At 39.8% G+C, this 22,883-nt stretch overlaps 1 protein-coding gene and 1 long non-coding RNA gene across 2 annotated transcripts in view; one reads left to right on the plus strand and one right to left on the minus strand.

Moving 5' to 3' along the window:
• ghra (growth hormone receptor a) overlaps nt 1–22,883 on the minus strand; it is a 49,406-nt gene that overhangs the window by 12,728 nt on the left and 13,795 nt on the right. Inside the window, exon 2 of the mRNA XM_047380263.1 lies at nt 19,051–19,169. Within this exon, the coding sequence (XP_047236219.1) occupies nt 19,051–19,169 (119 nt within the window). The remainder of the gene's footprint in view (nt 1–19,050; nt 19,170–22,883) is intronic.
• LOC124877202 lies at nt 1,858–2,530 on the plus strand. The gene is made up of 2 exons (XR_007040465.1): nt 1,858–2,063; nt 2,149–2,530. It is a non-coding gene; the product is annotated as an uncharacterized LOC124877202 (long non-coding RNA).

The following is a 22,883-nucleotide window of genomic DNA, read 5'->3' on the forward strand; positions in this document are numbered from 1 at the left end:
TTTTATGGGAAGGAAAAGTAAATGTTAATGGATGTAGCTCCTTTAGATGTTTCACCTAGAAAGAAAGAACAGATAAACTCTGAGCCAGTTTTCAAGGTTAGAGTCTGAAAGAGAGCACATAGAGTTAGTCACAGTAAAAGCTCAGTCAATTGCCATGTCTAGGAGAGAGAAAGGGTTAAACACTGAAAGACAGGGATATGTGGATCATAGGTAGAGGGTGAGCATTAAGTTGTTGCCAGCAGAAGCTTGGACGATGCCTCTCTCCAGAAAGGTGTCACAGGTAGACACAGAGTCAGACCAGGTGTAGCTTCAAGGAAGAGAAAAGAGGGAGAACATAAAGTTAAAAACTGAAATAACAAAATTGGAGAGTAGTGTGAGAATGTAGCAAAGAGGGTGAAAGTGGTCGTTATGTCCTCCAGCAGCCTAAGCCTATAGCAGCATAACTACAGAGGTAGCTCAGGATAACCTAAGCCACTCTAATTATAAGCTTTATCAAAAAGGAAGGTTTTAAGCCTAACATTAAAAGTAGACAGGGTGTCTGCCTCACGGACTAAAACTGGGAGCTGGTTCCACAGGAGAGGAGCCTGATAACTAAAGGATCTGCCTCCCATTCTACTTCTAGAGACTCTAGGAACCACCAGTACACCTGCAGTCTGAGAACGAAGTGCTCTGTTAGGAACATATGGAACAATCAGATCTCTGATGTATGATGGAGCTAGATCATTAAGGGCTTTATATGTGAGGAGGATAATTTTAAATTATATTCTGGATTTAACAGGGAGCCAATGAAGGGAAGCTAAAATAGGAGAAATATAATCTCTCTTTTTAATTTTCATCAGAACTCTTGCTGATGAAAAATATTAGAAAATAAATTTGAAACAGTTATTAAAATTACCATCTAGTTGGGTTGGGGTGTGGGGGATTGTGTGGAGAGGCGCCCCTCCAATATAACAACAGGGAAAACACTGCTATATAATACATTATTTTGTGCAACATCATCGTTTTAACCGCTTTAGCATGGAGGAAGTGAAGGCTTGAAGGCAAACAATATTCTTAAGCTTTAGCTAGAGAGTAAAGGCCAAATTGTGCAGCTTTGCTCTGATAATCTGTTTTTCCAAAGCCTTTCTTTTGAACCCCTTTATTAAATGAATGTCTCATGGCTTATTAAAGAGCAAATATCATCCTATTTTGGAGTAAGAAAAAGTACAACTCTAGAAAGTATGAAACAGAAATCAATAACATTTGGCCTTTCCAACAGTTTTTAAAGGTAATAATTAATTTATAAATTAAGTCCCTAGAGTCTGCATCACCACTGGAAAGTTTTTCAGTGTAATCACAGAACAAATTGCTTTCCTGTTGAAAAAGATCTGTCTTTTCGGAATGTGTTGAATGGATTTTTGTTATTGATTACACAGAAAAAGGAAGAAGTGTGCCCTTTAAACTTCTGATTCTTATCAAGCGTGTCAGGGTACGTTTCTCCATGCATGCCTCCTTCAGTTATATGAAGTCTGCCATTACAATATGCTGCAAGACAGCTAGTACCATGATGTTCCCACATGCAAACTTCTCTTTTGGCATATGGAACCATCCTTCCTCCAAACATGATGTGTCCAATGACATCCAAAAACCCAAGCTTTGGCCTCATCTGCCCAGACTACATTCTCCCAGTATTTTACTGGCTAGTCCAAATCTTCTGCAGCAAACTTTAAATAAGCTTCAACATGCTTTGTCTTCAGCTGTGGTATCTTGCACATTGAGTGTGCACAGAGGCCATCGCGGTTAAGTGCATTATGTACGGTTACAATGGGAAAACCGTACCTGTTATTTCCAGGTTTTTCTGAAGCTGCCTGTGTGTGCTTCTTCAATCTTGGAAAACTTTCTGTCAGGCCACGGAGCTGAGTGAAGGTTTGTTGTGTTGCGTGGTGCGGTGTTTCATTCTCTCCACTAGGGTGCGGCAAGTAGGTGCAGCTGCACACCTGTTTCCCATTAGAGCAATCACATGAGGAACTTCAAAAGCTGCTGAGACCTTGGAGGAGGCGTTTGATTGTTTACTCTGCCGAATGGTAATCAGGCCAACAAACCCTGCTCAGTTCTTGCCTTTGTCCTGACCTGTTGGTTTCCTAACCCCAGCTGTGTTCTTCTTCTAAGGTTGCTGCCAGCTGAACCCTGCCCTGGATTTACCTTTGAGGTTCTGCCTCATTCTCTGTTGGCTGCCTCGTCCTTGATAACCTGGCGTGGTTCAGTCTCCTACCAAGCTGGGAAATACTTCAATGAATTTACTGCAGCTCAAGGATCTCCCTGGATCCACCGAATCAGACTGCAGAATAATTCCATGCTGTTTCTGTGGTTTGCTCACTTCTCCCAGCTTCAACCAATTCATCAAAAGTAAGCCCTGCTTCTTCCTCTTCATCATTCAAATCATCTTCCAGTTAATAACCATCTCTCCCTCAATGAGCAGTTTCCTGAAACCTGATGACCACGGAACCCTCACATTGCCAGAAAACATTATTCAATAAACCTGTTTAAACCACCTTCTGTCTCTGAGTTGTGCAGCACAATAGTCACCTGGTTCTGGTCCAATATGACCTCTTCAGATTATTATTTTTACCTCTACCAACAACTTATTGGAACAGTCAGAAGTTTAAAAAAAAAAAAAAAAGCACATTTAACTCTTGCCATTATGTTTTGCGACAGTAAGATTTTTGGTGAAGGTCTCTGATATAGTTGGTATTAAATCAGCTGGAATGCTTTCTAAATATTTCACCTGGTTTCTTGGCTTTCTATACATTTTTGCACATCCTTCTGCTTCACTACACATCGTACGGACACTTTCGTCAAGATTTCTTTGTATTTGTGGATTACTTGTGTTAGCGACATCTGGTGTGAATTTCATGTCACTGGAAACACATCTAGTGAGAACGGGTTTTGGCATGTTACCTATTTAAGTCACTGTAAATTTTCACTTTATAAAGTTAAAATTGAGCTGGAGATTTCTATCTTGGGTGGCAGTTCAACGTTTCAGACTCTGTCTTCACTCTTCGGCAACCTTTATTTCTTTGTGCTCCCATTTTCTCTTTCATATATCTTGCTTTCAGTCATGGAAATGAATCTTAATATTTCGAGGTACAAGAAAAGATGTATACGTGACTGTAAAGGTGAATGGGTGCAGTAAGGCTTTAGGAGCCTGTTTTCATTTTTGATGTCAGTAAAATCTGAAAGCATGCCAGAGATAAAACGTTATGCAACAACACATGGAAAACCTTTCAACAAGAAGTCTGTCTAATTTCAGTGCCTCTCTTTTGAACCTGTTCATTAAATCTGTTACTTCAAGCCTATTAGGTTAAATAAAAACAACCTTCCTTACTACTTGTATCTTTTAAACAACAGAATTGTAAATACACACTTTAAAGCCAGGTCTGGTACAAGGTTAAACAGACAGCTGTTGATCCATTCCCATGTAAAAGCTGAAGTTTTAATCTTTATATATTTATTTTTGCTTTCTTTTTTGCATGTGTTTACTGTTTTTTTTTTTTTTTTTTAACCTGGAAAACTATTTCTGTATTTTCTGTGATGGAAACCTAAATTCTATCTGTTTCTGCTAGCTGCCATTAAATGACCCACAGCTGAAAGCCTTCAGCTGAGGGAACATAGGTAATCTTGTGCAGAAGTGTGCATATGTGTGCACTCCCCCATCCATATGTTTCTGCCTGTTTTTGCAGTCTGCTCAGACTGATAAACAGCTCTCAGCTTCAACTCCACTCATCACCAGGCCATGCAGAGGAGCTAGGAAACCATCCACCGACAACAATACAGCCATTAAGGCTTTAAAACCCAGTAAAACGCCTAAATCGGGCTCTCGGTCCCTGCACTAGCTGGTAAACAGTATTAAAAAGGTAGGGAAAGTGTGATCTGGAGTTATCAATTACCCTATTTTTAAATATTTAACTGTAATGAGGGACAAAATGGCCCTATGACGTGGTGGATTACTGGCATTTCCACCTCATTTGCAGAATTTAGCTAAGGTAGGGAGAAAAGGGAAGGAATGGAGAGCAAAGGTCAGAATGACTTCATGTGTGCACAATGATAGCCAAATGTAAGCCAGCATGGAATTGCAAAAGTGAATAAATTTGTCATTGTGCAACATACGGTGTGATACTAAAACTAAAATATTGATGATCTGAACTAAAATCCTATAAACACATTTGTTTGTTTTCTGTATTGATTTCTAGAGCCGCAGACAGTAAGATCTTTTTCGTATTGCAACAAATGTTTTATATGTTACAATGCATTTAAAACTTTCTTTTCTCCAAAAGTATTATATAAAATGCACAATTCACATTAATGGATATGGTTAAGAGCATGTACATGTGTCAGTTTTAGCCAAAAAGCTAATTTTCATGTGTGGTCCCACAATATAACACTAAGAGATATTAAAAGATAAAGAATACTGATAGACTGAAACTGAAGCTATTAACAGCTTACAAAAAATACACAAGACAAAACTGTAAAACAAAAATAAAAAGTTCACCGATTTGTTGTTCCTTGTCATTTTCCATGAGCCTTAAAACTAGAATATGAAGAAGATTGTTTTATGATGGTAAACTGTTCTATTTGCAAATTTTCATGAGTAACATATTTAGACATAACCATTTGTGCAGACCATCGGATAAGTCATCGCAACATGTAAACAAGACCAGTCCAAAAATGGAGCCTTGTGGGACACCCAAAGGTCAGGTAAGGTATCCCACCCACACAAACATATTGCTTTCTGTTGGACAAAAATGATTGAATCCAAAGAATAGCATGTTCATAATAATATCAATGTGTCAATTTAGATGAAAAAGAATCATTATTGGCTGTATCAAGTGCCTAATTTATGTGTAAAAAGACTATACCAATAAACTACCCTTAATCAAGCAGAGATTAAACTCTTTCAATTAAGACCAAAACTGACAATTACAAGAGATTGTGCCATTGTCTTTGAAATTATCAGTTAAAATAAGCTTCCTAACGTTTTTATATTTACATACATTACACTAAAATAGTTATATATTAATAGATGAAATCATTCATAAACATATATTAATTTCACCATCATAATTTTTCCTCTAATACCTTTACATGTGTTCGCTTCACAAAACAAAACAAAAATTCAAACTAAAAACATTTATTCACAGGCCCCCTTTAAAATACAATGAAATTCATTTTTAAAATGCAAATCCTTACTTTAGTTAAGCCCAATGTAAAAGAATGCCTGTGCTGATACCTTGGCTATACTTCACTGTACAACAGACAGAGAAAAGCAGTAAGTTAGACATGGCAGATTCTCTGAAAGCTTTACTCCTTACATGCTTCTCAGTTCGTTTGCTTTTTTTAAGTTCCTCCAAATCGAGAACTAAGCTCACTTGTATCTGCAGATAGTACACCATTCTGGCAGAACCTGGAATTGAACCTTTAACTAGGGAGCTAAGTTAGTCTCAAAAAGTTTCACAAAGCGTACAACAAGATTTGTAAGTATACAACCTAATACACAAAAGTGTATGACACAATGCGTACCTCAACATTCATAAATGTCTTCACTGATGTAAGTGCCCAGGAACCTGAAGTCTGGCACCATCTGCACCCTGCCCCCGTTTATGGTGATGGGCTGAATGTCCAGTTTCCATAACCACTATAGTAAAAACCTGCACTTACATTAACGTCATGTGATTCTAAAAAGGTTTTTTTAGACTGTACTGCTGAAATAAACTAATTTAAATGGGTAAGTTATTTTTCGGGGACAATAAAATCTCCCTAAAAACTAACGAGAGTAGCAGCACCATCTTGTGGCAGCGCTTCAGCCTCCATCATGGGACACAGCGGGTGTTATGCCGAAAAGCGCATGCATTGACTGCTGAGATATGCATTCCCTGTCACAGGAGTGCGTATCCCTCAGCACAGCTGGCTGTACTGGTGATTCTTACACACACATCTGCCGATTTGTATGCATAATATATTACTACTAGTGCAGTTTGAATAGTGTAAATTTGAGAAACTGTCTACACATTTGTGAATGTTGAGGTATGCTTTTCAGCATTGTGTCATACACATTTGTGAATTATGTTGTACACTTACAAATCTTGCTGTATGCTTTTTGAATCTTTTGAGACAAATTTTCTTCCACATTTACCATTGTTAGTTAAGACAACGGGTCTAAAAATTTTATAGTTGGGTTTAGAGAGAGAGGGAGAGGTGTACGCTACTCTTACATCAACAGGACAATACATAAAAGTATTCGACAAAGTACTGCCAGTACTTTGTTCAATTAAAGGTTTGCAGAAAATATTAAAATCCCACATGAACATCTTGATATGAAAAGGTTTGTGCACAAATACTTAACATATACTTCCAATATCAAATAAACTGTAAATGAAATGTTAAAACAATCAAGACTTTGCAGAACCATCTTCAGTACCTCATACAGCTGCAAGTCTTTGGGGAGAATGTTTCCACTAGGTTTGAACATCTGGAGACATTTTTGCCTAATCTTTACAAAATAGCTGAAGCTCGACTGGATAGATAACATCGTAATACCAATACCCTATGGGATTCAGGTGTGGGTTTAGACTATTCTAACAAAATTATGCTTTGATATTCACCAGTCTCTTGTGTCTCTGGCCTTATGCTCATGGTTGTTTTCTGGCTGAAAGATAAACCTGCTCCCATCTCACCAGAGCAATTTCTTACAAGAGTTTTCTTTGTCCTCCATATGGCTTGAAGCAAACTGCAAGTCTGACTTCTTGCGGCTCTCTTTCTCACTAACCTTCAATGATGGCCAGTGCATGACTAATAGATGTCCTGTCAACAAATATTCTCTAGGTTTTTGATCTCTGCAGCTCCTCCAGAGTATCCATGGAGCTCTTGGTTGCTTCTCTGAATAATGCACTCTTTTTCCTGCATGTCAGTTAAGGTGGCGAGCCATGTTTTTGGTTTGCAAATGTTTTCAGATGTTTGTTTTCAAACAAATATCTGAGGCTTTCAGAGAACAGCTGTATTTACACTAAAATTAAATTGCAAACCAATGCAGTCTGTTTCCTAATTAGGCGGGTTAGGAGGAAATTGGTCGCACTGAGCTTTAGAGGGAACGCCTTGGGCTTATACAGAGGAGCTGGATGAGGTGTGTGGGGAGAGGGGAGTCTGGGCGTCTCTACCAAGTCTGCTGCCCCCGCGACCCGGTCCCAGATAAAGCAGAAGACAACGAAAAAGAGAGTTTTAGAGGCCCTAAAGCAAATGCCAGATAAACGTTTCATATTTTTATTTGTAAAAACATTATCCTTAAACTTCATAATGATGTTGGACTGTTACTCAAAATTCCATCAGATTCATTGAAGCTTGTCATTGTAACACATAAAAATGTGGAAAAATTTATAGGGTATAAATATTTTTTGTAAAGCACTGTAAATTCGAAAGCCAATCGTTCTCCTGGAATGCCAAAACAAACCACAAACCTCTGGCACAGAATATCTTGAACAAGGATTTGCACTGACTTAGCGAAATTTCAGTTATTGTGTTAGCCATCAGCAATTAAAAAATAACAAGTTAACAACTAATATATAACAGATGCTAAGTACATTTAACACTACTATATCTACTTGAAGCACTTATGAGCATTATTGCTCAATACTCTGCAGTTATTTGCCTAAATGGTCCAGACGAGGTATTTGGTGTATTTGGTGTCTGCAGTGCCGTCCCAGATGTTTACATACTGCAGCCCCTGAGAAAGTGTGAATGTCAGTATTTTACTAACCAGATGGAGAAATTGGCAGCACAGACAAACACTGTGCTAAGAGTGCTTGTGAGTATAGACATCCCAAGTACATTATGTTATCGCACCACTGCCCATATGCACACGCACACACACACACACATCCGTGTTTTACTATCTTTATGAGGACTTTTCAGTTACTTCCATTGACTTCCATTCATTTTCTTTGTTTTTTAGTGCCTAACCCTGACCCTCACACTAACCCTAACCAGTTAATACCTAACCCTAACAATAACTCAATTCATACCCTAGTCCTAAACCTAACCCCTGTTCCAAGAACGGAATTTGGAAAAGTGAGGACCAGGAAAATGTCCTCACTTTGTCAAAATATCCTCACACACACACACACACCTTATACACAAACTACTGTTCTGCAAAAACTAACTGGGAAAAGTGTTACATTGCATGCAGCAGATTATATCATTCTTCTTCTAGAAACATTCAATAAATAATGAGGAAACCAAAGCAATACGCCGGCTGGGAGAGAGAGACAAGAACAGCAAAAGAGGAATTTCATTTGTTCTTCAGAGGGAAGCTCAAAAGTGTCAGCTGGAAATTACATTTGTAACAGGAGCTGCATTTGATAAGAGTAAAAAAAAAAGACTTTGAAGAAGGCCAGTAAAGGGGGGTAAAAGTGGCAGAAGGGAACATGATATAATAAATGTATGTCAGCAAGGGATATAAATAACTGCAAACAGTCTCGCACAGCTTTGTGTCTATTTTACACCTTCAAAACAAAAACAGGCTACGAATTTCAATGTGCCATTGTTTAATTCTGTGAATGCATCCTGCCTTTCTTGTCAGCAATAAAACATGACCACCAGATAACAAGCTGTTGCCGCCATTGATCCTCAGTGATTTCCAACAGTGCTCCAAGCTTTGAAGTCAAGTGCACACTTTGTTCTGTTTACCCATGCAGCGTCCCAGTAAGTTGTTAAAGGTCCAATACATACACAAACTGGAAATAATTTTGCTTCCTATCTCCTCTGTCATAAAAGCCCACAAAACTAATATAGGTATGTCTTATATTATCTTATTTCTCTTCTCATGAACTTTAGCTTCAGATATTTGAATGTGGTGTCAAGAATTGTGTGAAATACAGCTTTTAAAGACTCAGACTTCAAACTTGGGGCCTAAGATCTAGTTAAAAAAAATGTTTTTTTGTATTTTCTGTACTTACTCTAAAATGGACTCTGGCAGGGCTGCCCTTTGTCACCGGTCCTGGTCATAACTTTCATGTACAGGATTTCTAGGCAGAGCCAAGGGCCGGAGGGGGTCTGGTTTGGGGACCAGCAGATTTTGTCACTGCTTTTCGCAAATGACGTGGTTCTGCTGGCTCAATATAGCCAAGACCTGCAGCATGCACTGGGGCGTTTCACAGTCGAGTGCGAAGGGGCGTGGATAAGAATCAGCTCCTCCAGGTCGAGGAGCTCGAGGCCATGGTTCTCGACTGGAAAAGGGTGGCTTGATCTCCTCAGGTTAGGAAGGGGGTACTTGCCTCAAGTAGAGGAGTTTAAGTATCTCTGGATCTTCTTCATGAGTGAGGGGAGACTGGAGCAGGAGATTGACAGACGGATCCGTGCGGCTCCTGCAGTAATGTGGACGCTGTATTAGTCTCTTGTGTTGAAGAGAGAGACCTGAGCCAAACTCTGGGTCATGATCGAAAGAACAAGATCCTGAATACAAGAGGCTGATAATAGCTTCCTTCACAGGGTGACCGGGCACTCCCTTAGAGATAGGGTGCGAAGCTCAGCCATCCGGGAGGAACTCAGAGTAAAGCCACTGCTCCTCCACATGGAGAGCAGTCAGCTGAGGTGGCACAGGCATCTCTTTCGAATGTTCCCTAAATGCCTCCCTTGGTCGGTGTTCCAGGCATGTCCCTCTGGGAGGAGGCCCAGGGGACGACCCAGGACACGCTGGAGGGACTATGCCTTGCGGTTGGCCTGGGGACGCCTTGGGCTCCCCCCAGAAGAGTTGGTGGAGCTGTCTGGGGAGAGGGAAGTCTGTGCGTCTGCTGAGACTGCTGCCTCTACGATCCAGTCCCAGATAAGCGGAAGATGATGAGGAGTATGAGTACATGTACTAGGACACTAAGCTGTGTATGAAGAAAAAAGCAAACAGAAAAATGGCTTTTCCTCTAAAATGCTGTAAGCTGAACATGTCTGATGATGAAGCAGCTGAAGTGAAGAAGAAATGGAGTAAAGACAAAAATTCAATCTGGGAGACTCACCCCTCCTCCAGCTTCACCCAATGGCTTTTCCGTGTGTCTCCACGCCAACCAATCAGCTTCAAGTCTGCAATAATCCTCAGCCAATGATCCTTCAAGGCTCCGCATTTAAAGTTTCCCATTCATGGTTCTCTCTGCTGTCAGTCGAGCTTCGACCCTCCTCCACCCCATCGCCTCCATCGGATTCTCAGTTCCATTACCATCAGGCCTCCTCTCCATCACCAGTACCAGATCCGGGGGAAGACAGTTCTAATTCTAATCCTAAGACGTTCATCAGTTCATGCATAATCAGCATTCAGGTCTTCCTCTGGGGTCTGAGCACCAAACAAATAAGCATCCATTGTGTAACTTCTCTAATCGCATTTTGTGTTTCTTATTGTGGGTCTCTACAGGATTGAAACACCTGTTGAAGAATTCAAAGTAACTGAAATGTTAGAAAAGCAGAAACTGTAGAGAAAATCTGTTTTAAAAAATACAGTAAAAACATACTGATAGGCAGAAGCTGAACTAAAGCTGAAACACTAAAAAGTTAAAATTAATTCATATTTATTGGAAAGTGTAAGGATTACGATTATTGATTAATTAACATTTATCAAAAATTATAATTAAAAATCATCAGTCAGTCAGTCATTTTCTACCCACTTATTCCATAGTGGGTCACGGGGGAGCTGGTGCCTATCTCCAGCAGTCTATGGGCGAGAGGCAGGGTTGACCCTGGACAGGTCGCCAGTCCATCGCAGGGCAACACACAAACAACCAAGCACACACTCATTCATACACCTAAGGGCAATTTAGAGTGACCAATTAACCTGACAGGCATGTCTTTGGACTGTGGGAAGAAGCCGGAGTACCCGGTGAGAACCCACACATGCACGGGGAGAACATAATTCAGGAAAATAATTTCTTAACCAAAAATCATTACTTACGAATAAAAATCAGAGTTGTCCTCTGGTGTTGTGATTATGGGCTCAAATCTCTTAATCATTACAATTAGTTATTTATCATCGATAATTGATAATTAACCAAAACCACTAAATGTCACTGTTTACTCAACTATTTAAGGTGGAGGAACTTCGACCTTAGTTTGACAGTTAATCACTCTTGCACGGAATAAACTCAAACGCTGAAGATTTATTGAAGCCATATAGCCCTGATATACTACTATTCTGGTCCAAAACCTTCACCTAACTAACAAGCACTATTCTACACAAAGGGGATAAAAATGACTACCTAACAATGCACATTGAGTGTCTATGAAGATCAAACCGGCAGTTTTATGGACAAAATGTGCAATTTGGGTTAACTTGGAAAGAGAAGTCGGCTGCACGGTGGTGCAGTTGGTAGCACTGTTGCCTTGCAGCAAGAAGGTCCTGGGTTCGATTCCCGGCCGGGGGCCTTTCTGCATGGAGTTTGCATGTTCCCCCCGTGCATGCGTGGGTTCTCACCGGGTACTCTGGTGAGTACCCGGTGAGACCACACTGACCCACGCACTGATCAGGGTACTCCAGCTTCCTCCCACAGTCCAAAGACATGACTGTTAGGTTAATTGGTAACTCTAAATTGCCCTTAGGTGTATGAATGAGTGTGTGCGTGGTTGTTTGTGTGTTGCCCTGCGATGGACTGGCGACTTGTCCAGAGTGTACCCTGCCTCTCGCCCATAGACTGCTGGAGATAGGCACCAGCTTCCCTGCGACCCACTATGGAATAACTGGTAGAAAATGACTGACTGACTGGAAAGAGAAGCCCTCCTGGTGTGCTGATGTCTCGATAGCGGCGATCAGCTGGTAAATGGTGGGCTGTGCCCTTAGCCAATAGCAGTTGATTGCCCTGAATCTCGAACAAAGATTCATAAAACTCAGAGGCGGGAACTCAGTGGAAAAACTCCAGTAATAAAACTGGGACAACAGAGTGGTCAGGCCACGAGGCCCAGACCGCAGTTGTGTTGAATGGAAAAACTTTAAAAGTCCAACTTCTAACTCCCGGCTGATTTGGGATCAGCTGGACAACACATACACACGCACCTTGCTGATCATATCCAAGTATTCAGCACACTTGCACAGCAAATCAAAACAGCTCAGCATAAAACACTTCAATCAGTATTGCATGCAACAAGTTGATACCTTGGATTAACTACTGGTGACTCTAAATCACCTTAACTATGCCTCACCTACCCAGACCTCTAAATACACCTATCCGATTTAATATAAAAAGAACAAAATTACTTTGACATTGATTTCTTCTCTCGGCCGGTTGAGGATGGGTCAGGTCTGAAGAAAAACAAGGGGGGGAGATCATGCGTCCGTGATCAACTCAAAAAAAATTTACAGCTTTCAATGGCCGTGTGGAGAAAAGGTTCGCCTGTGAGCTTCTGTCTCTCCAAATATGTGCCTCCTTTGCGTCGTCCCATGAGACACGCTGGAAATGGCAACCAAAGTTTTTTTTCCCACGGGTTTTATAATCCCCGGTGACATCAGAGCTGCGGTGTCTGTTGAGCTGTGCATGTCGAACTGCCCGACCAAAATGGATGACCCCAACAAAAGATATTAGAAATATTAGAAATTGCAGAAGAAATGTGCAGTAAGTACAGCACCAGCATGCTTGACGGCATTCACACAATTATAACAAAAAAAATGTAAACACATTTTGTTCTTTAACTGTATAAATGGGATTGGTTGATCTTATTGTTTAACAACCATAGAGACATATTACAGTTTCCAGTATTCACTATTCTTCTTCTTCTCTATTCTGACTTTTAAACAGCAGGCATTTGTGTGTTGTTAGGGCTATTAGGAAAATATGACACTACGATAAAATTGTGGAATTTTGCGATAATACACAGATAGCGATTTACCCTTGTTGTTATTAATACTCTCTTTGTTTTCCTTCGTCATGTTGTCCGCACTACTCTGAGCTTTAGGATCTCTCTCATAAAAATCTAGGTCAGGTATAGGTCACAAAATGCAGTTAAGAGTCCATTCCACCAGCTGAATATATTATTTTTAGGCAGAGTTTCAATACAAGACATCTGAAGCCGAAATGCATCCAAACAGTTCATTGGGATTGGGATGAAGCTCGTGCTGACAACATCAAAATTAAACATTAAAATCTGTATTGGCCAGTCACAGCTTTAAAAACCCAGAAATCTGCCGTCAAGTAGTGCCAGGCAATAAAACAATTGCAATATTTTGTCGAGTGAAAAGGATTATAATAACAATGACAAAGGTAGGCTTTAAAATTCAGTGGGGCCACTATTATTTAAGCTTTTGTACAAGAGATTGCAGCCATTAGTGTAAACTGAAATGGTGCTGTAAATGCGGTTTGTACATTAATATATTGCTAGTTGAGACAATTTAATTGTAATCCATATCTCACACAGTTGAAGGGAACTGTGTGTTTAGCTTAACAAACAAATTTCATTACTTATTAATAATGTTTATTTTAATTTGTTGAACAGATGTTTATCTGAAACTTTATTGTGATCAAAAAAATTCAATACAGATAAAAATGTTTGTTGTACATATCGCCAAGCTGTACCTTCATGTCAGAATCAGAATCAGAAAAGCTTTATTGCCAAGTACGTTTTTGGACATACAAGGAATTTGTCACGTTGGCCCCTCTTGCGCTCATGGCTCGTCTTTGACACAGATTTAACGGAAGGTTGTGGGTAAACAACAAACCAAAACCTCTGCATAGTCACCACTGGTTACCACTACTGTAGCCAAGAACACAGCCTCACTCAGTGGGACCAGTCTGCAAGTCCCCCCGAGTCACTCAGACAAGAACAGATCTGGGAAGAGACACAGCAAGAAAAAAAACAAGTCTGTGAGGACAGAGACAAACCCTGCCTATAATTACTCTCGTAAACCTTTAACTACATAGAAGCATCTCCAAACAACTATGCTTTGCTTGTTATGTGGCTGATATGACAACAGACAGATTTCCAGGAAGACCTGTATGGTTCAAAGGTGAGACAGAAAAGCTACTTTTAACACACAAAGTCTACAAACAAGAGTTTATGCTGACAGAATATGTATAGTGTAAACCTGAGGGCAAAGAACGAATATCACGACTGGATGCTGTCTGTGTGTGTTTGTTCTTGCTATAGCTGGCTGCTTTGTGTTTACAAATGGTTTAACGGTTGTTGAGGAAGACCAGGACTGCATTACTTCAGTGCTCTCTGGAAACAATTTGAAGTTTGGAAGGAGGTGGGAGATTAAGGCATCGCAAGTTGTAAAAAAGACACAAATCAAGAAGCCTGAGAGCAAAAACATCAATGTTTCTTTTAATCACATTAACATTAATAGCTTTTAATAGTATCTAGATGAGACACAAAAGAGACAAATTTGTTTTTGAATTAAAGAACAAAAGTACAGAGTCACTTAATGGGGCAGTTTAAATAATTAGTGACATCCAGTGGTAGCCAAAGTAAAACATCTGCATCACATATGAATGGAAATCTCAAGCAAAAATACTTTTACGCAAAAACACTGTATTATATTACAAGTTTCATATTTTAAATCCCAAAACATTTTCTGGCTGTTTGATAGAGCTTGACTGCCGACCTGACTGCTGTCCAGAAGGCCACTATTGACACCCTCAAGCAAGAGGGTAAGACACAGAAAGAAATTTCTGAACGAATAGGCTGTTCCCAGAGTGCTGTATCAAGGCACCTCAGTGGGAAGTCTGTGGGAAGGAAAAGGTGTGGCAGAAAACGCTGCACAACGAGAAGAGGTGACCGGACCCTGAGGAAGATTGTGGAGAAGGGCCGATTCCAGATCTTGGGGGACCTGCGGAAGCAGTGGACTGAGTCTGGAGTAGAAACATCCAGAGCCACCGTGCACAGGCGTGTGCAGGAAATGGGCTACAGGTGCTGCATTCCCCAGGTCAAGCCACTTTTGAACCAGAAACAGCGGCAGAAGCGCCTGACCTGGGCTACAGAGAAGCAGCACTGGACTGTTGCTCAGTGGTCCAAAGTACTTTTTTCGGATGAAAGCAAATTCTGCATGTCATTCGGAAATCAAGGTGCCAGAGTCTGGAGGAAGACTGGGGAGAAGGAAATGCCAAAATGCCAGAAGTCCAGTGTCAAGTACCCACAGTCAGTGATGGTCTGGGGTGCCGTGTCAGCTGCTGGTGTTGGTCCATTGTGTTTTATCAAGGGCAGGATCAATGCAGCTAGCTATCAGGAGATTTTGGAGCACTTCATGCTTCCATCTGCTGAAAAACTTTATGGAGATGAAGATTTCATTTTTCAGCAAGACCTGGCACCTGCTCACAGTGCCAAAACCACTGGTAAATGGTTTACTGACCATGGTATCACTGTGCTCAATTGGCCTTCCAACTCTCCTGACCTGAACCCCATAGAGAATCTGTGGGATATTGTGAAGAGAACGTTGAGAGACTCAAGACCCAACACTCTGGATGAGCTAAAGGCCGCTATCGAAGCATCCTGGGCCTCCATAAGACCTCAGCAGTGCCACAGGCTGATTGCCTCCATGCCACGCCGCATTGAAGCAGTCATTTCTGCAAAAGGATTCCCGACCAAGTATTGAGTGCATAACTGTACATGATTATTTGAAGGTTGACGTTTTTTGTATTAAAAACACTTTTCTTTTATTGGTCGGATGAAATATGCTAATTTTGTGAGATAGGAATTTTGGGTTTTCATGAGCTGTATGCCAAAATCATCCGTATTAAGACAATAAAAGACCTGAAATATTTCAGTTAGTGTGCAATGAATCTAAAATATATGAATGTTAAATTTTCATCATAACATTATGGAAAGTAATGAACTTTATCACAATATGCTAATATTTTGAGAAGGACCTGTATATCTTTACACCCTAAGTAATCACAAATAAGATCGGAAGGAGTAAAATGAAGATTTATCGAAACTTACATAATCAATAAAAAGCTGCTATTAACAGTTTTCTTTTTCACACTGTTGTGTATTAGGATTGCTCTAATAATTCAAATTCCTCTACTTTCAAAGCACTTAAATCCTTGTCCATCCCAAGCCATTTAGCACAACAACACTGGAACAAATATATATATTTTTCTAGAGTGTTTCATTTGGTCCATTCTGGACTACATCTGTAACAACAACACATGAAGCTTTTTTGTAAAAAAAAAAAACTATAGGAAGAACAACACAATGTAGCTGATTTATTTTTACCCTGCTGAGAACTATTTGAGATAAGTGAACTGCATCTGTCAGCAAATTGTAATAATGATAAAAACACATTTCTGAGAGGTTACCCTGCTAAGGAACTGAATTATAGAGTGCAGAAGAAGACAAAATGTGCTGGCTATCTCCAGTGGATTCCAGTGGTAATCTGCAGCTGCTTTTCACTATACCCACACAAAGAACAAAGAAGTGCACTGCTAAAGTGTTCTTTTCCTGTCAAAGGCTACCAGGCTATGACCAAATCACGATCAAAATAGCACTGTTTTGCATCCGTCAACACAGCTACATACAGATTTGTATTTATTATCTTCAACAAATGTCTGTTGTGAAGTGACACTATGAACCAGAAAACAGCTGCAAAGTATTAAGCTGTAATATTTCAACAATAAAAACAAAGTCAGTAAATTACATTGTGCTGCCAAAAGCACTAGACTATTAATAACTTTTACAACCTTTATGGCATGCCATGGCTTTCTGTAACCTTGATGATACCAGCTATGTTCTGACATGTGTGTGTTCTTTTTAGAAAGGAACACCAGACAGATGTTCCCACAGCAAAAATGAGAAATCATTTACACGTGTTGTGCACAAATCAAAAAAATCAATGATCAGATCCGACTAATGATGCCTTCGCTGACTTCTCTGAGTGTTAGGTTCAAAGACTATCTTTTGTTCTGATGCTAAATGCTGTCAATGTTATTTACCTAAAGGAAATGCACAAGACAATGCCCTATGTTTATCTTTAGCAGAATGAATCTGACATACAAGTCTTTCTTTTTCTATGTCTGAGGCAAACAGCAAGAACTCTGTCCAAAACTAGTTGCAATTTATTTGTTTCTGTAGATTGTTACCAAATCTGAAAATGACCAGGTTTAAATGTGAACACATTTTTGTCATTTCTGTTTGAATGAATCTGAGCAAATCAAGAAAAAAAACTCAGCTTTATTCAAACAAAAGAAACCGATTACCTGTCCTTCCTGAACACGTAAGGTTTATAAAGAACAAGTCAGAAACATAAAGACTGCAGCAGCCAACATCTTTTTCATATAAGAAAGTAATGCAGACACTCTGACAACAAACACAGATTTATATTTTGCAGTTGCCACTTTTTGGCTGTGAGAATTGCTGCCCTGGCAGTTGTGGAGTTTAAATAAGCAAGAGCTGCCATGGTTCTAGTGTTTTACCTAATTTCAGCTGCAGATGCTTTAACTGCCAGGCAAAGAAAGCAGTTTATCATGTCAAAAAAAATTAGATCATGATAAATATCTTCAAACATTTGTTGACATAAAATGTGACATTTTTTACTGTAAAATCAAACGGAAATGTAAACAAATCTGTTAAAAATAAAAACGTTCAATAACCCTGGTTGCATAAATGTGCACATCCTCACATGTCTTGATTAAGTACATTTTGATTCAATTTCAGCCTTCAGTCTTCTTTGGTAGAAGTCTGTCATCATCCCACATCTTGATATGGCAATATTTGTGAACTGAGCCTTGTGAAAGTTCTCCAGTACTATAACTTTCCTCTCATTGAGTCATTGTTTTGTTATTTGAATGTATGCTTAGATCCACTGCCACACAGAAAAGTAAAATATATTTTCCCCATCAGCTTTCTAGCAGAAGTGAGAAAACTCACTGATATTTGGAACTGTTCATGATTTAATTCGATTTCATAAAACAATTCCATCTCAAGAAAAGCAATCCCAGAGCATAATGCTGCCAGTACCATGTTTCACTGTGGACATGGTGTTTTTTAGGTGAGACGCAGAGAGCCAAACCTACTCTTTAACATAGTGGCTTAAAACGTTAAGTTGGGTTTTATCAGACCACACAACACATTGTTCTAAAAGGTTTTAAAAGGTTTGGATGTTTTTTTGTTTTAAAGAAAGGGCTTCTGTCTTTGCTTTTAGTTAAAAGATGCAAATGTGGAACTCGGGAAATTTCAACTTGGGCAGCTGAACTTTATTTGAAGTTCATCAGAACTGTTTTTTGGTTAAATTGTACAGGACAATTTTTTCATAAATTTTTTTTTCATTAAATATGGTTTGAAATAATTTTTTTTTTTTTGTCTCAAAACCTAGCATTTCAACTGGAGTGTGTTCACCTCTGAGACCCACTATAGTTTTCTGATAACTTGCAATTTCAGTTTTGAATGAAATGTCAGGGCGCGGCGCTGGTGGTGTAGGGGTTTAAGCACACAACCCATGAACAAGAGGCTTTGGTCCTCAATGCGGCAGTCCTGGTGACATTTGCCATGTGTCTTCCCCTCACTCCACCCCCGTTTCCTGTCTAGCAACTGTTGGAAAAACTCTGGAAAAAATAAAGGCCACTAGTGCCACCAAAATAAATCTTAAAAAAAAAAAAGCTTAAGATTCCTTTTTTTATTCTTATTGTAGCAGTTTTATAGATTTAAAGATTGAAAGTGGTAAATTAAATAAAAATCTGGCCTACAGCCCCAACATTTTTCCCCTAATTATTTTAAATGATCCAGTGACAACTAGATTAGTTGTCTGAGATTGTGCATTGCTCTGTCTCTGGACTTTGACTGCAAAGCGCCCAACATATATTTACCTAAGCACTATTGATCACCAACAAGTCAGGAAAGTGCGACGTTTGCTCAACAGTGAACTTTTCCACATGCATCCGAGCAAACACAGCATTCTGCAACTGATGTCTGATATAAGATAACGAGTGTCAACAGCACATTGAGCACAAAATCGCAATCACATTTGTTAATATTTGATAGGCAATATGATGAACCGTCTGAAGAACGATTCGTTCCCATATCATACCATTTCTCCTCAGGGTTTATCTTGAAACATTAATAACTCACCTGATGATATTGTGTGGTCCCAGTCGGTGAGAAATGCAGATCCCGGAGGCGGCAGCCAATCCAAAGCAGAAATCAGGAGTATGATCAAAACGCTGGAGGAGAGGGAGACAGCCATGATGCTGGAGAGAGAGACAAAGGGGGTGAATGAAAAATGGACAAACATCGTGATTGTAATTACCAGTTAAACTTCACAATGGCACGTATATGTGAAACTAACACTCCTTCACCCACTCACTCTCTTTTCAGCTTCCCTGTGAGTGCAAATTGTTGTTGCCTCTTATTTTCAGCTGGTGTACATGAAACCCAACACGAGACAAGGGCAAAAGTATTGATCTTCTAGTTTCTTTTTGCAGAATTTAAAAGATTATTCTATGATGCTGTTTTCTGGAACTCATAATTGAATTAGTATGTTTGGAACTAAACAGCAACCTATATGTTTTACATTCTGTCATTAAAACCACAAACATTAATGTTTGAAGTAGCCCATAGCTGTGAAGTTGAGGAAAAATGATATATATTGTTTCAAAACGTTTTACAAATAAAGACCTGAAATATGTGGCATGCATTTGCATTCAGCCTCCCTGTCATGTTTTGCAGAAATGTTATGACTTCTGCTGGTTTCTACTGTTTTTGAAGTTTTAAACTTCTGCCCATTCCTCTTCGAAAAATAGCTCAAGCTCAGTCAGATTAGATGAGGAGCATCAAATTAAACAGCAATTTTCAAGTCTTCCCATAAATTCTCAATATGATTTAGCTCTGGACTTTGACTAGATCATTATAACAGATGAGGATGCTTTTAATTTAAACCATCCCATATTAGCTCTGACTTGATTTATCTTCCTGAAGGTTTCAGATGGAAAAAGGGGCATTATGTCAATGCCCTTTGGAAATTCATGTCGCTATTTTGCTCCGAGATGGGGCTATTTCGTCTCGGTCTGCCTTTTTTAACCACTAAAAAAGCAAGTTAATATCCATGTATTTGTCAATATTATGTTAAATTGCAATCACCATCCTATTGGAGCGCAAAATCTCAATCACAATGGACTGCTGTGAGATAGTAATTGGTAGGATATTATACTAGTATCATGCATTTATGTTCTGCATATCGCTACAATTTCTGAGGAGTTGGATGGACTCTAGCTTCCCCTAATGTTCATACATGATTTATACTGTTAATCAGGAAAATGAGGGTTAATTGTAATCAGTATCGTCATAGCTGTAGTATTGCAATTACATATTTTTCTGGTAAAGGGATGCCAATGGAGCTTTTTATGGTAAAAAAAAAATCCAATTGCAGGTGCCTCCTTTTCATACCCGAAAAAAAATTTAAAAAGCAAATCTGCAAAGATAAAAAAGGGTGAAAAGCTGAAATGACCCCACAAAAATACCCAACCAAAAACAGAAATTAAAAATGATATGTTAGTGTTATCAGTTTGACTGGACCAAAAGTCAAAGTAGGACAATTAACAGTTTGCTGCCATTTTTACACTTTGTTAACTTGGTTGGTTAAATGAAAATACAACTACATCCTTTTTTTTTTTAGATTCATTTTATTTGCTATTCAAGTACTAAGTAGTGTTAGCTTCTCTGTCAGTGTTGTAAAATGCTTTGTATGGCTTTTGATGGCCATCATACAGCAAAAAAATACAGGGTAATCTACAAAAGATGCCAACATTTTTAAAAACCACATTCCCGCATAAAACGTTCACCAACATACCAACGCCCAGGCTAGTCTATAGTTTTTTTTCTCCAACTTGTTAAAAATCTGTACAACAGAAACCACTATCCCTGGTCATTCAGAATGTGCTGGAGGATAGGTTCTACAAGTTAAGTCCAACCTCTAAATATAGGCTGAACCTTCAGTCCACACCCTTAGCTATTTACAGCTGTATGCACAAGTTTGCAGGGCACCCAGCTACCCTGAACATGGAGCTTGTGCCTCTGCCAGTGTTTTTCCCTAACTCGGAGGCTTACTGAGAATACCAACTTTCCTCTTAATCCAATCTTTTGCTGTTCATTCAACCCCTTTTAAATTACTGAATAAAAAATGCAATTCTAAGTAATAAAATAATCATTGTTACATACGTAAGGTGCAAAAGTAAACAATAAACACAACAAAGGAAAATGAATGTTTGTAAGATGTTTCAGATTTTACAGTGAAGCAAAGTTCTGGACACTGGGCAACATCTTTTTCTTTATGTTAAATATGCAGGCTGAAGTGTATGTGCCTGAATTCCATGTGCCCAGAGGCCACAGAAGGTCAAGTTATACAATGCATGAATTCATGGCAGAAAGCTGTCAAGCAGCTGGCTCATCTAGGACGGGTAGAATGCCCCACTTACTTCATGCGCTGCTCAGTTTTTGCAATGGTCCACTTAGTCTAACCTTTAGAATAATATAGTCCCTCCTTCACTCAAGATTTAATAACCAGCAATTCTTCACTTCACTTCTAGCTCAAGCACTGCTATTTGGGTAAGTAGGACTCTCAAATCATTTTCCTCTCTTTGCTTCTACATTGTCTCGTCTTTTAAAGTCTGTTTTATTCATGAGTGGAGGAACTATAGTGAATTATGCCTAAACAGCTTCTTTACTCCAATATGTGGCCTCATGTTAATCCCGTGAAAGTGTCTGTGAAAGCCCTGCCAGGGCTGCACGTTCGTCCCTTGTTTCTCCTCCCTCTTTAGGCCAGTGACAAGCTCCAAGATTCCCAGGATGAGCAGCAGGGACCAATAAGAGAAGAGGGAGGCTCAGAGCAAGCCTCCCTGGTTCCCTTGGTAAACATGTGTTGTCATCCCTTTCCCTGAAACTGCTTTCACAAAACACACATCAAAACCACACACACATACATATACATACATGATGCACACTTTCACTTGTCACCTTGCTGCCAATAACATGCCTCTGTCATGTTTCCTCAAGTTTCTCCTAATTATCCTTGTTTGTTCCAAATGAGCTGAGAGGGGAGGGGGTGAGGGAGTCTGGAATAAATAGGATTGTGGTATAAAGGTGAAAGCAAAGGAAATGAAAAGGTCAGGGGGGGAGAGGTCATTTCATCCCTGTTAGATTCTCCTAACTGCAGAAGAAAAGCATAAAAGCACAGCCAACCACACAAACGCAAAAGGGTACTGTAGCAAGCCCAAGTTCAGTTTGAGGTTCTGCAAGCCCTGCACACACTGCTCTTACTTCACAGAAAAAGAAATGTAAGTTAACATGGGAGTAGTCCTTTTGTAAAACAGTAGTTTTAGTTCATTTGCATGTTAGGCACAGTGGTTTTCAAACAAACCACTGTGATGTTCTCGTCAATGATTATTAAATCATTGACGAGAACATCACAGATTACTATTTTATACAGTTTAACGGCACATTAAATCTTCACATTATAAACCACAAAGTCATTGATGTGGATTCTCAGTCATCCAGGACATGACAACCCAAGGTGCTTAAATAGATGGCAACTAGACTTCTTCTCTTCTATATTGAAAAAATAACAACTCTACATGCCACCTACTGAAGCACTTAGAAAAACCAGTAGTCATCAATACAGTGTAAATACCCGTACTCGTACTCGTCGTCTTCCGCTTATCCGGGACCAGGTCGCAGGGGCAGCAGACTCAGCAGAGACACCCAGACATCCCTCTCCCCAGACACCTCCTCCAGCTCCTCCGGGGGGAGCCCAAGGCGTTCCCAGACCAGCCGAGAGACATAGTCCCTCCAGCGTGTCCTGGACCGTGTCCTGGGCCTCCTCCCGGTGGGACGTGCCTGGAACACCTCCCGAGGAATGCGTCCCAGAGGCATCCGGTATAGATGCCCAAGCCACCTCAACTGGCTCCTCT

Source organism: Girardinichthys multiradiatus, chromosome 12 (assembly GCF_021462225.1).
Source record: "Girardinichthys multiradiatus isolate DD_20200921_A chromosome 12, DD_fGirMul_XY1, whole genome shotgun sequence".
Classification (NCBI taxonomy): domain Eukaryota; kingdom Metazoa; phylum Chordata; class Actinopteri; order Cyprinodontiformes; family Goodeidae; genus Girardinichthys; species Girardinichthys multiradiatus.